Raw genomic sequence first — 17,576 nt, forward strand, 5'->3', positions numbered from 1 at the left:
TCTCCCGCCGCTGCCTCTTCAGTGTCACCGAAGTTGAGAGAGAGGAGGGGAGGAGACAGACAGGCAGAGACACAATGAGAGCTGGAAGGTTTTGACTTGACCTTCCTTGGGAGAGTCTCCTGCTCTCTGGGCAAGAAGCTGAACCCTTCGCTTGTGAGGATGTGGATGTTCTTCATATGTCACCTCTCCACCCCCCATCACTGGGAACCTCCAGATGGTCCTTGACACCTGCCTCAGCTCTGGGGAATCAGGGGCACCCCAGCCTGTCTCTGCTGAGCCAAGCTTGCTCTTCAGGCATCCACCTGAAATAGAACTGAAAATGAACATGGCTTGTCCCTGGAAAAAACCTCCCTGTGTTTGCTTTTTGCCCTGCAAACTCATGAGTGCAGATGGATGCCAGTGTACCAGTGACTCCCCATCCCTGCACACTGAAGCAGAGAACCAGGCTACCTCTTGCCCTATTCTCTTTCTAATCAGGAATCAAAACCAGTAACAGTGTCTCTGCCAAACTCCCAGGGACACGTGACTTCTGTCAGTGGTCACCAAAGCCAAGATCTCTTGACTTGAATTAGGGAGGAATCCAGCCCCCCACACACACACACACCCACACAAAAATTTCCCACATGTTCAGTCAGTTCAGTCTTATCTCTCATTTTGACCTATTATGCCCTCAGTTTAGAGGTAGAGCTTGCAAGAAATCTAGGCAGGGGTGCCTGGCTGGCTCAGTAGGTAGAGCATGCAACTCTTGATTCCAGGGTTGTAAGTTCCAGCCCCATGTTGGGCGTGGGTGTAGACTCCTTAAAAAAATAAAACATTTTTAAAAAGTAATTAAGTCAGCTTTTGGGCAGCTGTTTTCAAATGTCCATATGTGGTCTCGCTTTTAGATATGTACTATCTTCATAGTGAAAACTGTGGTGAGAAAAATCCTCTGTTAATCTAATATAAGACTAGAATTGGAAAAAATTTGAAGTTATTGGTTCAAAATTGGGACTAATTCCTATAGGCATTTGAAGAGCTATTCCTCAAGATTGATTCTCATTTACTCCTCACATAATTTTCATCAGTATTTGACATGAACCTCAGAGTGACCTTCCAGCGGTAGAGTGGCAGGGGTCACACATCGTAAATAAGACCACATTCAATGGAAATATATTTTAAATTTTACACATAGATTCTTTGCAGAAATTAGATTCACAAGAATAAGACTGAGTGAGTGACTTAACAATGAAGACCCAGGTTCCATGTTACACAGTCAAAAGGAGTTAAATCTGGGTGGTGAAAGCTCTTCCAACATACAAATGGGGGAAAAAACAGAAAGGGAAATACTGAGATCATTGACTACAACAAAAATTAAAATGAACATTTATGCATCAAATAATGAGCCCATTGAAGAGGCAGATAATAAACCAGGAATAATACTTGCAACAGGTCTTTCAAAGTGTTAATAGTTTTAAAATATTACGTAGATTCATATGAACGAAAAAGATCATCTGTCAATAGAAAACTAATAGAATCAATTCACCAAAGAAAATACAACTACCCTATAAATATATCAAGGAGACCCACTGGTAGGACTTAAGCACATTGAAATTATTTGCAGTCATTTTAAAAATAAGCAGTGCTGAAGACCAGAAAGCTTAGTGTCTGTGAGGGAGAGTCCCTCCACACACTGCTGGATGGGGTGTGAATTGGCACCAACATCATGGAACTCGGTGAGGCAGGGTGTGTAAATATGTTGAAAGAATGTTCATTATTTTAGAATAACTGTTCTATTTCTGGGAATTTATTAGAAGGAAAATACCAGAGAAGCAGATATAGGGATTATCCACACAAAAATACAGCAAATACATAAAAGCCCAATAATTAGGAACTGGTCAGGTAGGATGATCCTCAGTCTGAGCTCCATCACTTCACAGGTGTGACTTCTGCTGGTTGATCATTCTCTCTGTCTTGACCCCAGCCTCTCCCACCACCTATATGAGGAAAAGGCTGTTTCCACGAGGATCGCACTACTGCAGACTTCTAACTGGGGTCTGGGACTCTTGTGTGTTTTCACATCTGAAAGGTTCTGGGACCTGAGGATGGTTTTGATGAGTAGAAGGAGGCTACACGCCATGCTTAATACACACCACTGTGCCTTCACGGCTGGTGTGCCCGGGGAACGCTGAAGCAAGTGTGTAAATGGTGTCCATCTTCCAGAGTCGAATGTTCTAATACAAGATAAGGAAACTGTTGGGGAGGAGGTGGTTTACGGGAAGAAGAAAGATGCTGTATTTAAACCAATAAATTATGGGACAAACCAAGGTTTGTTAGAAGCACTAGTATTGTGCTCTTACCCTGGTGGCCTGGCCAGCTCGGGTGTCCACTGCCCTTTGCTGTTTCAGAGTATCAGTGCTGGAGAATGCAGAAGAACGTGGCTTCAGCCCATGGGGCCAGGCTCCCCTGGGCCAGTTGCCTACATTAACTCATCCCAGCTTTTGCAGCTGCAAAACCAGGACAGTGATAACTGATCACAGGCTGTACAGGCTAGGGGGAATAATGATAGCTTTTAGGGGCAGTGTTTGTGAAGCTGCTCTGAAACCTTGTCCTGTCTTGTAACTAGATAGGTGATTTCCAACTTGCCGTAATTTTCCAGAACTGTCCTTTTGCAGTTGTCCTTCCAAGAAGCTGCTAATTGTCTACAGAAACAACAGCTGCTTCTGTGTTTCTCATAAGACCCCATAAAATAGCAGGAGAGGAGTAATCTAAGACACCACAGTGATAAGCACTTTCACGCTTTGGTGCCTGACATCTTCCAGTAAATGTCAGGACAGGGCAGGGATATAACTTAATTTCAGAAAACAGACATTTTTTAAGCTCTAACTTAGTGATGAGAAATGTCCCCTGGGGTGTCTGGAAGCTTGTTTATGGATTCAGAAGTTGAATGCCTGTAGAATCAAGGTAAAGGCTCTAAGCTCTTAATATTTTACTCTGATGAATTTTTAAAATTCTGTTATCTCTTGTAAAGAAGTAGAAAGACTCAAAGTCAGGGGTTTTTGCTGTCCTTTTGAGATTGCCTAGGATTGAATTTGCCTCCAGAGATGTCACTGGGAGCTCATGCTTTGGATTGCTTTTCTACCCAGTGAGCCAAGACTTTCCTTCTAGTCTTTTCCTTGAAAACAGTGCCTGAGATGGCGGGACCCGGAGTTAGGCTGAATTTGAAATGGTCGAACCCAATTTTTGCCCCGTGGAAAGCAAGTCTTCTCATTGAGGAGTTTATCCTTAATGACAAGTGAACTTGCCTTTGTGACTATCAGGTGCTAAGCAACAAATGGACAGCTCTTGGTGCAGTTTTGTATTAAAAGTGGAAACCTTCCCAGATACAGATGTTACTGCACACAGATCAGAGTAACCTTTGAATCATTATCTGATCATTCAAGTAATGTAGACTAAATTTAGGAGCAAGTGAAAGATTGGTTTTCTAGGAGAACAAATGTATAAAGTTATATTTTTCTAAGAAACTTGTGGGCATTTTATTCTTGGGACTGTTGGCTAGACTATTAACAAGGTAAATTCTTTGTTTAACTAGGCATGAGAAGATTGATATGAAACAATCTCTTAAAAAAAAAAGAAACAATCTCTTAATGTTTATGCCTTAAATTAGACAAATATATTTGTTCTTTCTGTGCAATGAAGTATCAGAAATAAGCATGGAAGTACACGCTATATATTTAAAGAGCATGATTAAGTCCAAAGGTGGAAAAGCAAATGTTTTTGCTGAATGTTATTAATATATATGTACACGTATTTAATAAGTCCTTTGACTTTATTGTAATTTTATCTTTGTAATAAAAACAGACAGAAAGCTACAAAAATCCAATGCTACAAAACCAAGAAGAAATCATTGGTTTTACTACTTTTTTATTATTTTTCTTTTTCCTTCTTTATAGCTTCATATTAAGATGTTCATGAAATCAATTAAGTAGTTACTAAATAACATAATTAAATTGGGTATGATGATCGTTTACTTACAAATCAAGGCTGCTGTGTTAGAAACAGGAATTATCTCATCTGAAAGTCCAAATCATTCTCCAAACCCAGATCTCCTCATTACAATGAGCATGCTCCTAGGGCTTCATGCTTAAACCTCAGGTTGCATTTGCAAACTAAACTGGGAGCGTGTTCAAGTGAGAGCTGCATGATCATTTTAGGTCCAGCAGGATTAACTTATCCGGTGTGCCTGCCCCTATTACCTGTTCCAGAGCATCAAAATGTTTACATTTCCTCTTGTCATTTATGTCCTCGAATCTCCTCCAGTCACATCAAATACAGGGCTAGAATTTCAGAGCCACTCACTACTTGTTTGACTTTTGGGCAAGAAATGGTAAAGCGATCAATTATTATATTTTGTATTTAAAAGTATTCAGATTATAGTAGAAAGGATGCCACAGAGGGAAATTGAAATTATATGAAAAAGTGTTCAGAGTCAGAAGGAAAATAATAATGAAGCCATAAACTTTTGTTTAAAGAACAATGATGTCCACTTATATTAAAAAAACAAAAATGCAAAGAACAATGATGTCTACTTATATTAAAAAATAAAAATGCATGTATGTTCTTTTTTAAAAGGTATTTTTAGATTTAATATTTTATTAGCTCTCTTTAAACCACTGAATAAATTGTTTCGATGTTCCTGATTTTTTAAAGTTACATAAGAAAATATTTCTTTACTGCAGTTACATATGGCATGTGCAAGTGGCTACAAGGAGGTGGTGTCTCTTCTCCTCGAACATGGCGGAGACCTCAATATAGCAGATAATCAATACTGGACACCACTCCATTTGGCAGCAAAGTATGGCCAGGTAAAGTGATCTCCTAAATTATTTTTAAAAAATAATTATACAATTAATGCATCATTTCATATTTAATTTTTTTTATTTCAAATTTATGTACTGGTATGAAATTTAACTTTTAATGGCATTCTATTAGTCAACAAATATTTTTTATGGTTGTAAGAAAACATGTTTTAGAAGAATACATAAAACATACATTCCTTGGGAATCTGCATATTATAGTCAAAATTGTTGGAGAAATAATACAAATTCATAAATATTTTTCATATAATGGACTTATTATTTCTTAACGTTCTATAGTACTCATTATAGTTTATAATTTAATGAATTGTTAATAATTCTATTTGTTCTCTATAGTTAGTAGAAGTAAAGCAAAATTACATTTTATGTTTTAGGTTTTCACACTAAATTATATTTCATCTTAATGAATAAGGAATTAATAGCAGATTTTTTTTCCTCTGAATTGATTTTTGGCTAATACAACTTGAGTTAGTATCGTGCAAATTACTCTCTCACCAGGTACCATTATATCATAAGGAGGAAGCAAACTGACTTTTAAACAATTTTATGTGGCTGAATGTGACAGCAGTGTTTATAATAACTGATTAATATTGAAATCTATTTATGCAACACACAGTATTCTGTGCTGGAGAAAGCCTGAGTAATTCTATTTTAGAAGAGAATTCATTGTTACATAAATATGGATTCTTGGGTTAAACTTGTTGATTCTCAAACCTTGACCTGGGGATAACAATCACACCCGTTAAGTTCATAGTAAGTTAAGTCTCTTAAGTACTAACTGGTATGCAAAATACCGATCATAAAATCTGAGCACTGTAGTTGAAATAATTGAAACCGTTTGCATTTCACACTACTTTTTAAGACTTTTAATATTTATTTATTTGGGAGAGAGAGAGAGAGAGAGAGTGTGTGAGCATGAGCAGGGAGGGAGGGCCAGAGGAAGAGAGAGAAGCAGGCTTTCTGCTGAGTAGGGACCCCGATTCCAGGGCTTGATCCCACAACCCTAGGATCATGACCTGAGCTTAAGGCAGCTGCTTAACAGATTGAGCCACCTAAGTGCCCTGCATTTCATGCATTTTAGAAAAAAAACATTGTTTAGGAAAAGTCTTTCAAAATAATAAAAGCATTATTTGCTTTGATAACATTTGCTGCGTGAAAAGGTTCATTCCTTCAATCAGTGTTTCTAACAAGCTCTTTATTAAGTTATTAAAACTGTGTTTTAATCAAGTGAATGTGTGAGTAAATGGATAGGTTAAGGGCATGAGGCTGCAGGTGGCTGAAGTTGTTGGTCTCAGGAGTCCAGGAGCCCCAGGTCCTCCCAGTAGATCATAGGAGTATTGGGGAATCAGTAACCTTGGTACACACATTGGTGCTGTATTTCTAGCCCCCTACTGCACTGGAGGATGCTGGGTGTGAGGTTTTGTCTTTAGTAAAAAGTAGAGAAGCACACATAGAAGCAAGTATGGTTTTCTAGAACATGACCTGTTGGTCTGTGCTGAAGAAATGGTAATCAGTGAATTATCAGAACGTGCTCATCATAGTCAGGGCTCCCTCTGGAAGGAGCTAAATCTGCAAGGGAGCAAGAGCTTGGTAAATGCAACAGAATGCTACTTATTACAACTCAATTAAGGGTTTCATTTTACCCAATTTTTCTGACTGGACTTTTAGATTTTGGATCAAGAATCCTTTCAAAGAATACAAATTGGTTCCATTTAACCACTTTCATAAGATAATGTTCTCTGGGGGAATTGGGCTAAATTTTTTTTAATATATTAATATTTTTTTATTGGTGTTCAATTTACCGACATACAGAATAACCCCCAGTGCCTGTCACCCATTCAATCCCACCCCCCCGCCCTCCTCCCCTTCTACCACCCCTAGTTCATTTCCCAGAGTTAGCAGTCTTTACGTTCTGTCTCCCTTTCCGATAATTGGGCTAGATTTAACAGGTTTTATTTAAAGACATGCTTTGGACAAAATCTATCACTATTTCTGTTATTAGACATTTAAATAATTTTTATCAGAAGCTGGTGTGTGGTTTTTGTTTTATTTGATTGCACGACAAATGAAATATTTGGTATGAGGTGGTGTATTTTATTTGTTGCTGTATTTTTTGGTTCTGTGATTTCCATTTTTTTTTAATTGAAACATCTGTGTCTTTGATGGAATTTTCTATTTTTTTCATTTGTTTTGGAAGGATTTGTAGTTGTTTGTTGAAGCATTCTTATGAGAGCTGCTTTACCATCATCATCAGATGATTCTGGCATGATTCATCTTGTTGTTGTCATCATCCTTTCTCAATCAAGCTGTGACTTCCTGATCTTGGTGTGACAAGTGATTTTTTTAATTGCATTTTGGAAACTTCAGCTATTGTGTTAGGAGAATCTTGGTCTTCTATAAATCTATTTTAGTCAGCCTGTGTAAGTTTGGCAAGCAGGACCTGGTCTACTCCAATGGGTTGTGGTTCTAATGAGAGGTTAATTTTCAGACCCTTTAAGGTGCCATTTTGGTCCACTTGGCTTATCTGGTGTCCCTGGGGTTCTCACTGTTTTCTTCTAGTGCCCCCAAAGGGGTGGAAGAGGTTTTCCCATGCGAGACTACTTCTTGTCTCGGGGTGAGGTGAGGGATTTCCACAGGGGCAAAAGAGTTTTATGGGTGGGGGCCTGTTGTGGTCGTATGCTCCCTCTTGCACCTGCCTCCTCCCAGCTACTTTTGCCTCTCATCGGGGAGAGGAGTCTCACCTCCATGGAAGAAGATTGCTTGCCATGGCACTTCATATTAGCAGATCCTGGTGCTGGACTCACCTGAAGTTGTCCGAGGGACACAGTTGGAACGTGGGAGGGATGCATCAACCAGGCCCTCTTCTGCCACTAAGTTGGGCTGGGAAATACCAGTCTGGGCCAAACTTTGATTGGGTGAGGTTCCTGTCTGTGGTTCCTCCCTTTTGCAGGTCCTGAGCCAGTTTACCTTACTCCTTCCCTCTTCAGAGTCCTTGGGTTTACTGTAATTAGCAGGGAAGATCAAGAAAGAGCCACTCTAAGTTGGAATGTTTTAAAACAGCTGCTCTGTTCCAAAAGAACTCCTTACTTCTGAAAGCATCCTGAAGCTTAATAAAGAGTGACAAAAGAAAGTTAATTTATGATTATTTTCACATGAAACCCATCTGTGGGCAGAAGAGAAATGGAGATGCATTTATGCAACTTCTATTCTAAAATGTCTACTGGGATTTTTGATTCTGTGTGTTGAACATGTCTCAATGTGACTGAATATTACTGACTCATATTTTGAAAGAATATCTAGATGTTTCTGTTCCACTTCCTGGAAGCTATATTGCTAAGGCAGCAAGAATTAGCACTGTCAGAAATTACATCCATTAGGCAATAGGATGGAGCTCCAGATCCTTTTTCCAGTAGTGTGCCTGTGACGTTGGAGGACAGGAATTCTGTGTGAAAATAAGGAATTGACTTTTCAGGGGTACACAGGAAAATCTACAGAAATAGGAAGTTTTACCCAAGAACCTACATTTTTAAAATAAGATTTTATTGATTTATTCATGAGAGACACACAGAGAGAGGCAGAGACAGAGGCAGAGGGAGAAGCTGACTCCTCGTGGGGAGCCTGATGTGGGACTCGATCCTAGGACTCCGGGATGACGTTCTGAGCCGAAGGCACATGCTCAACCACTGAGCCACCCAAGTACCCCAAGAAACTACATTTTTAAAGTGCCTACCATTGAGCTTTATTATAGGATCCTGTTAAAAAACAGGATCAGAGTCTGATAAAATTTGTATCATGGAAAGAGACATTTTATATAACCATGACACAAGACTAATGAATATATTAAACTAATAAGATGGGTTGGCTATATGGTTTAAAAATATGGCATTTGGTTTTAGTAATGAAAGTAGATTTTTTAAAAGGATTTTATTTATTTATTTGAGAGAGAGAGACAACAAGAGAGCACAAGTGGAGGGAGGGACACAGGGAGAAGGCTAAGCAGACTCCCCGCTGAGTGGGGAACCTGACGTGGAGCTTGATCCCAGGCAGACTCTTAACCAACTGAGCCACCCAGGCACCACATGAAAGTAGATTTTTAACGTGTTTCATTTACACAGTTATATTTAACAACAACAACAAAAAATGTTTCGATATATAGCAAGCATGATACCCGCCATGCCTTGATAATGTATGACTATATGGACTATAAGCCCAATATAATGGCCACTCCGTTCCTAAGGCTTCCTGGAGATTCCCATCTCACACAAGTTGTAAGATAGAGGAACGATTAATGAATAAAGCAGGGAGAATTCATGGATAGCAGTGCTCTCACCCCATTACTTGCCATTTTTGAACAATTTTTCAAACTTTGGGTTTTCTAAATCTATGTGTTCAGTCTAGAGAAAGAGTTACAAACTTATATGGGAAATGTGACCCAAAGCTATGTTTACTTTGCAAGATGCAGACTGATCAAGATTGATGTTTTTATTACCATTCTTCAGTGCACCAGTTATATTTCTAACGCTGATCATTTATTAATGATAAGTGAAGTAAGAAACACTTTCCAATTGCTCCATTTATTCTTTCAAAACCAGCTGAAAACCATTTGACCCCAACTTTTTAAAAAGTGACTTTTTAAAAAATTATTTCTTGTATTTCCCAGACACTTCCCTACACAAACACTGTATTTCATTCTGCCTATCCAAGTGATTAAGCCAGCTTTGTTCTGAGGAACATGGCCTTCTCGCTGCCTCTGAGCATGGCTCTACCACTGGCTGGCTGTGTGAACCTAACAAGCCTCACTGATTCTTCTTCCATACAGTCTGGCCCCAGGGTCTTCAATCAATGAGAACTATCAACCTCTGGTAAAGAGGGGATTTTTACACAGCTCAGGAGATTCTGGGGAATGATGAAGGCAGATGCATTAGACGTGTGTTAACATCAGTTGGTGTGTGTCCTGGTTAATTGATCCAGTTGTTACATTTGTACAGACAAATGTCTGACACAAAGGTTTCCAGAAATGGCCATTTATCATGTTCAAATGAGGCAGATTTAAAAACTAATGTCACCTTTATCCTCTGCTTCTCTAGAAAATGACTAGCCATTAGTTCCCTATTTTCTAAATCCTTATACATTTTAGTACCAAGAATAGATCTGAAGATCACATGTGTCTATTCCATTTTGCTCCATTAGGCCTGTTCAGGTGGAGTCTCCATCAAAATGTAAGCTTTGAGCAGTGAGGGCTGTTTGCTTGCCCTCTGTGCTCAGTGTCCAGCCAAGTAACCAAAGGAATTGAAAGAATCAACCAAAGTATCAGAGGCAGAGGGTTTTTTTTTTTTTTCTGTTAGAATATATGATACCAAACCCAAAATAGTATTCTTCAATTCAGACTAAAAAGACAACTAGGAGATCTATATTAATAGATTTTGAGTAAATTGTATCTCAATTATTTTGTCAGGAAAATCCCATCTGATATATAGAATTATATTTAAAAACTATTAACTGTGAAGATGCCATTTAATATTTGGTTTGGAAATAACTAAGAAATAGGTTTCATCTGAATACAAGTTATATGGATGGAAGATTTATAACTCTCTAAAGAAATTTACTGTAAATAAAGATATCTCAGTTTAGAAAAAAAGCTTTAGAAATGCTAACATTTTAAAAGATTAATGGCATTTTTAGAGACATTCATAGCAATTTCATTTTCTTACAAATACCTTACAATTATAAACACCTTTATGGAGAAGGTAGTTTGTAATTTATAGCAGTTTTTCTTACTGACATTTATACTGGGATGGCATATATATTTTAACACGTCCTTTTATAAATATGTTAACTTTCCAGTGAGAAAAAGGAGATTCTTGTTCTTGTCTAAAACTGGGACCTGAATAATTTATGTGACCAGTGTCTTTTGGTTCCACAGTTCTTTCATGAGTCGTATGTACAATAAAATTTGATTCTAGCCTTGGACATATTTTTGGTGTTTCTAATAGGATTGGTCAACAGTACAACAAAAGACAAGAAAGTAACTTCACTGATGCTAAAACCAAAGTATCCTTCCCTTCAAAAGTATTTTGTATTACACAACCTGCATCTCCTGATGTTCAAAAGAATCTTTTGTATTCTCAAAAAATATTTTTACCCAAGTTCATAAGCATTGAGAGATACTCAGAGGGTTTATTAATTATTATTATTATTATTATTATTATTATTATTATTTCTTTGCTTTGGGCAAACATAAAGTCACTCCCTGGTTTTCCTCCCACTGCTCTGAGCACTCAGCATTGACAGCTCTGTGCTCTGTGCAGGGTCCCTCTCTCAGTGTTTACACATCTTTAGGGAATCTCCAACCCTGCAGCTTCGAGCCTTCCATGCCCATGGCTCCCAGAGCTGCCTCTGTTTCCCTCTCACTTTGCAGACCCCTGAGGACCACTGCCCAGTGGGTGATCTCTACCAGCCTTCCCAACTGGACTCCTGTACAAAGGGAATGATCAGTTCCTTTCTCGACCCCAGGTGTTGTCCTTTCTAGGTGTCATTTACTCACCACAAAACTGGGTATCATCCTTCCTCCTACCTCTCCATCTTCCAGTATCTAATAACCGCCCCCTACCTAGGAATGGCTTGGGGCTAGGTGAGGTGTAATTACAGCTCCTACCCTATCCAAGGCAGCACCATCCCTACCTGGGGATTGACCCACCACCAGCCTGTTGCATCACAACTCCTTCTGCACATGTAAGCTTTGTCAACACAGGTGTCCTCACAGTGTCTCCCCACAACATCTTCTGCACTGCTGGGGACAGGAAACACACACTCCATAACACAGTTTGGGAGTCTGTGTGCCCAGGCTTCATTCCCTAACCTCTCCCCCACCAGGTTGGAGCATGTAGCCACACTCGACCACTTCCAATTTCTGGACTGTGCCATTGTGTGCCTCCTTTCATGTTCTTGGCTCTTCCTGAAATTGTCAAGTGGCTCAATCTAATCTTACATGGGGGACCACACGGAGATGCCACTTCAGTGACTGCCTCTCCCAGTTACCCGAATTCCAGTGAGGAGGCTCCCGCATATATCCAATGTGGCCCCTCTGTCTCTGGAACACATCAGTCATCACAGAGCCTGCAATTGCCCCTTCATTTGTCCCCACTGCCCTCCAGTCTTGTGACAACCGAGTGTGTGGACAGAGCCCTTTCTTATCAGCACAGGGACCGACCTAGGACTGGCAGTTCTGTTCACGAATGAGGGAGCCCGAATCTACCCTGGAGTGGCAGGTGCCTGTCTGTCCAGCCGACAGTGACTGTATCTACGCCGTGGGGTCTCGAGCCCATGAGCCTACATGCATGCTGGCTGGCCAATGGGAGGGATGGTCCCCAGATGCACGTGTCTGTCACCAGTGCCCCAGAAGAATGGCATGCAGGCAGAGAGAGTCCAGCCAAGGGTGGGCAGCATGGACAACATCTGTTGGGTAGCATAAGAGGTCATCAAGGAGTCTGACCGGGAGGAGATGCAGAAGGAGGCTGCCACGTAGGAGGGAAAAGGGATCATCCCTGGAAGGATAATCAGATACAGGCAGGATTGGAGAGCCTGTGTTCTCAGGGATGGAGGCAGAACTCGTGTGTCTAATGTGAAATCACAGTTGGATCACAAACTGGGGTAATATTAACAATTTATTAAATGGTTTTGTATTTTATGCCTGAAATCCTTCAGGGGTTTCTGAGTTGGAGGCATTTACCCACTATAATGTAGAGCTTGCACCAGTGGGGTAGGAGATGCACGCTGGGAGTTCTGGGACCTTTAACACTCCAGTTTCTTATTATTTCATTAAGTGAAATAGCGTCTCAACTGGAAACCAGCTATGTCCAAACACTCATTGCTATTGTTCAACTTTTTAAAGAGGTCATTTAAATGACCATCATGGAATTAATTTTGCTAAATTCATCCAAGCTGAAGGACAGCTCTCTGAAGAATGAAGTCCATATGCAGCGAAACTTGCATGGATTTAAATTTCAGCTTAAGTACATTTTCTATTAGCCACACAGGGTCTCCTTTTACACACTCATCACCCCCCTACACACACACACACATACACACACACACAGTCACCATATCCTCTGGAGCCTTCGGTGATTATAAACATTCTTGTCCTACTGGTGACAGATTCTTACTGGATTACACACTCGACTTAGTCACATTTGAAGCAGTTTACCTGAAGGTGTTTTGCGAGGGTAAAGCAAATGTTCCAGAGGAGAGAAATTGCAATTAGCACAGGCCTGTTTAATTTAGTTCTATGCCATGCCTCCCTGATTTCTGATGGGAGGCACATGGGAAATACTGACTCTAAAAAGAGAAAGGAATTCCCCAAATGAGAGAAGTTTCCTTCTTCCACACATGAGTGCTTTATTTTTATGGGCCTGAAATAATATGAAGTGGCTTTTATTGCTAAAGATTCTTCTGTAGGAAACATTTTGCTTTTATTCCTTCGGTGCTGTCTGCACTTCTGGTTGAGAGAAGTGGTTCGCTAAGAGATTGCACAGGTTTCTCTTTGGAGTCTGGACGCACTGAATTGAATTTGGAAACGCAAAGCAATTGTTTGACACTGATAGCTGACATTTTTTGCAGAGATATGAAAGCATTTAGGTTTATGACTAAGTCTTTCAAATCTATGAAAACTGAAGGCAATCTTAGCTAATTTGGGGCGTTTTTCCCTTTTCTTCTTCCTTTACTTCCTTTGTCCTTCTCTCTCTCCTGCTCTTCATCTCTCTTCTTCTCTTTCGTGTGGTTTCAATGCAAGCACATCACTCTCATCTTTAATATAAAACGAAACTCCTTCCTATGCCAATTTTAATGTCCTAGGAATATGCCGTCTATATTTTATCTTTCATACTTAAAGAGTATCTCTTTCTTTAGTAAACTATTTGGAAATAAAAATAAACTACATATAAGCACTCTGCTGTAATATAATTTAAATGTTATTGATATAATTTGTGTTCTATGAAACCAACACTCTGGGAAAGCTAACAATGAGCAGACTATTTAAAATCTAATTAAATTTTTAATGAGAATACTAATAAGAACAGTCATTGGTGGGTGGGGAGATGCCTCTGTGTGCAGGATGCAAAGCTTCGTGTGTGGGGAGAATACCATAGCACATGTTACAAGAGCAAAACCCAAGATTGGAAAAAACAGTCTCATTCTCATTACTATAATAAAGCAAAAAATGGAAACAAAGACAAAATTGAGAAAGGAGACAGAAGGTTAAGAATAACAAAGGAGGGCAGCCTGGGTGGCTCAGCAGTTTAGCGCCGCCTTCAGTTCAGGGTGTGATCCTAGAGACCCGGGATCAAGTCCCATGTCAGGCTCCCTGCATAGGAACAATTCCAATTAAAAGCCTAAACACTTTCTTTTAGAAATTGAAAAGTTCATTCTAAAACTTTTTTAAAGATTTTATTTATTTGTTGATGAAAGACAGAGAGGCAGAGACACAGCTGGTGTCTATCCAACTCGGTTTAAGAATTTGAATGAGAATATTTAGTTTCCTTACTCAGCAGAACATTAGTAGAGTGCTACTCAGGTTCTGTAGAAAAACAAACAGTAATTAAATAATAAGATGTTATTTTAATGTCCTTCTTGCAATAATATTGGCTTTTTCTTTAAAAAAAAAAAAAGATTTTATTTATTCATCATGAGAGACACAGAGGAGAGGCAAAGACATAGGCAAAGGGAGAAGCAGGCTCCCTGCGGGAGCCCAATGCAGGCCTCAGTCCTGGACCCCGAGATCATGCACTGAGCCTAAGTAAGGGAGACACTCAACCACTGAGCCACCCAGGTACCCCCAACTCTAAAATTTGTATGGAGATACAAACTACCTATATAGACAAAATTATCTTAAAAAATAAGAAAATTACAGGCTTTTTTCAAGACTTACTATAAGTGTTTTACTTAAAAGATTTCAATATTGGCTATAAAGCTACACTAATCAAGATAGTTGGGGAATGCAATAAGGATAGACAAATACATCAATGAAACATAGAATAGAGTCTAGAAACAGGCAGGGACATATAAAGTCAATTAATATTCTACAAAAGTACCAAAGCAATTCAGTAAGAGAAAAAAGTCTTCAAGAAATATTGATAAAAAATGGATGGGTACTGGACCAAAATAAATTTGAGCCTTTTTATGCCATTTGCAAAAACTCGCTTGAGAGAGACTGCAAGTATAAAAGTTAAAATTATAAAGCATTTAGGAGAAAATATAGTATAATATTGTCATGACCTTTGAGCTGACAAAGAGTTATTTGAACATAAAGAGGCTAACTGCTAGTAGAAAAAAAATACAGATGTTGTACTTTAACAAAAGCAAAAGTTAAAGTATCCTTCTGTTCTTAGAAAAACATTTTCAAGAATATGAGTAGGCAAGCCATAGAACAGGAGGAAATATTTGTAATACACATATCTATCTGACAAATATCTCTGGAGCACATAAAGAGCACAGATCACTTATACAAAGATAAACACTCCAGTGATAAATGGGTGAAGAATTCTCGAATAGACAGTTCACCAAAGAAAATCTAGGAGGGGCCGCTAAACAGAGGGAAAGGTGTTCAGTATCCTTTGTCATCTCAGAAATAAGTTAAACTAGACTGAGCTATTACTTCATGTCCAGTATGATAGCTAAATTTTTAAAAATGTCAATATCAAATGTTGGAGAGAATGTGAATCTAGGCATATGTAAATGCACGATAACAATTTTTTTAAAAGATTTTATTTATTTATTCATGACAGACAGACAGAGAGAGCGGCAGAGACACAGGCAGAGGGAGAGGTAGAGAAGCAGGTTCCATGCAGGGAGCCCAATGCGGGACTCGATCCTGGGTCTCCAGGATCACACCCCAGGCCGAAGTCAGCGCCACCCCCCCGGGCCACCGGGGCTGCCCACAAAATTATTCAATAGGATGTGGAGAAACAGGAACTCTTGTTGGGAATAGGAGTGTAGATCTGAGCTTTCTGTAAAAACAATTGGAGCTATCTAAGCCATTTTGATGATATCCTAATCTTTATCCTGGCGATTTCAGTCCTATATGCATGTGTCCTGAAGAGACCCTTGCACATGTGCACCAAGAAAGCCAGATGAGAGAGAATATCTGTAGCAATGTTATTTGTAAAAATAAGTGCCTGAAAATGGCTTGAATGTCCACTGAAGAGGGCAGGTAAATTGTGATATATTTGTACGGTACAGTTATGTGCAGCCAGGAAAATGAATAAATCTTATTTATATCCATCACCTCTGATGATTCTGGAAAATGCAGTGTCAAGTCATGAAAGCAAGGCATCAACGAATATATACCCTGGGATTTCACTTCTGTAAATGTTATAAACAGATAAAACTGAGCAATATGTTGTTTGGGAAGTACTTCTGTACAGAAGGCTTAAACAGATCAGGAAATCATAGCAATAGCCCCAAATTCATGAGAGCGGTCAACTCTGGGAAATTTGGGGAAAGGAATAATGTTGGGAAGAAACATAGAAAGATACCATGAATGGCCTATTTTTTTTTTTTTTAAGTTGGGTGGCTGAGTCCATTGAGTGTCCGACTCTTGATTTCTGCTCAGGTCATGATCTCAGGGTCCTGGAATCGAGCCTCAGGTTGGGCTCTGCGCTCAGCAGGGAATCTGCTTGGGTCTCTCCCTCTCCTGCTCCTCCCCTCCATGCTCTCCATCTCTAAAATAAATAAATCTTTAAAAAACTAGGTTGGACACACTGGAAATTATTTCATTATTGTTCTTTCAGCGGTTCATGTACATTATATGTACTCTTTGAATTTATATTTTATAATAAGGTTTAAGGATTATATCAACCTCTCATCAAGTGGCTTTCTTCTTATAGCTCAAGATTTAAGTTTTTCTGACTTCCACGTGACTTTAGTTCATATCGCCTGTGGGGCTGTGGAGACTGTGGACGGTACCAGTGAGACTTGAATGAGTCGCTAAATTAAAACAAAAAACATATAGCATGTAATTCTTCCCACAAGGTGCCCTAAAATAAAGCTGAAAAGTGTTAAGTGAGCCTTTTCAAATCCTCAGCAATTTATTCCTCATCTGATAAGTAATTTTTGGTTTGAATGTCTGTCTATTTTGTTAAAAGGAACTGGAAAGAGTGGAAGCAGAGAGAGTAAGAAACATTTAGGGTGGGATATACTAAAGCTCACTGCAGCAGGGCTCTAAGTGCCCTGGAGACCACCCCTGTGTGCTACTCGCTGATGAATCTTCAGTCTCCAGTGCACTGGTTCTTATTTCAGCAAATGTTTGTTTCAGACAAACCTGGTGAAGCTGCTTCTGATGCATCAGGCAAATCCAAACCTTCTGAACTGCAATGAAGAGAAGCCTTCAGGTAGGTTATGAGCATCCTGGGAGGCTGTGCACTCACTGATTCCTTCCTGTCCTTCCAAACTTGTTCATCCATCATAGACATAGCTACAGAACAGTCAGCCTCCCCTGAGAAACTCTGTGCAGATGCTCCAGTTCAAGCACTGTTCTTGAGCTCACCTGGTGTACAAGAGGGTATTACACAGTGGTTCCTTCCATTCATTGGATGCCCTTGTATTTCACTGCAATTTGCTTTTGGGACTTTAAACTTCCCGGGCCGTGATTCTTCCAATGTCCATTACTTTAAAATATATTTTTGCTGTTACTTATCTAGTTTCTTCTCATATCAAATACATACTTGTTCA

The 17,576-nt window shown here is 39.4% G+C and overlaps 1 protein-coding gene across 1 annotated transcript in view; it reads left to right on the forward strand.

The window, feature by feature from the left end:
• The window catches only part of MYO16 (myosin XVI), a 481,094-nt gene that overhangs the window by 128,021 nt on the left and 335,497 nt on the right, over positions 1-17,576 (forward strand). Inside the window, exons 7-8 of the mRNA XM_049099266.1 lie at positions 4,716-4,841; positions 17,161-17,236. Of these exons, the coding sequence (XP_048955223.1) occupies positions 4,716-4,841; positions 17,161-17,236 (202 nt within the window). The remainder of the gene's footprint in view (positions 1-4,715; positions 4,842-17,160; positions 17,237-17,576) is intronic.

Source organism: Canis lupus, chromosome 22, assembly GCF_003254725.2.
Source record: "Canis lupus dingo isolate Sandy chromosome 22, ASM325472v2, whole genome shotgun sequence".
Classification (NCBI taxonomy): domain Eukaryota; kingdom Metazoa; phylum Chordata; class Mammalia; order Carnivora; family Canidae; genus Canis; species Canis lupus.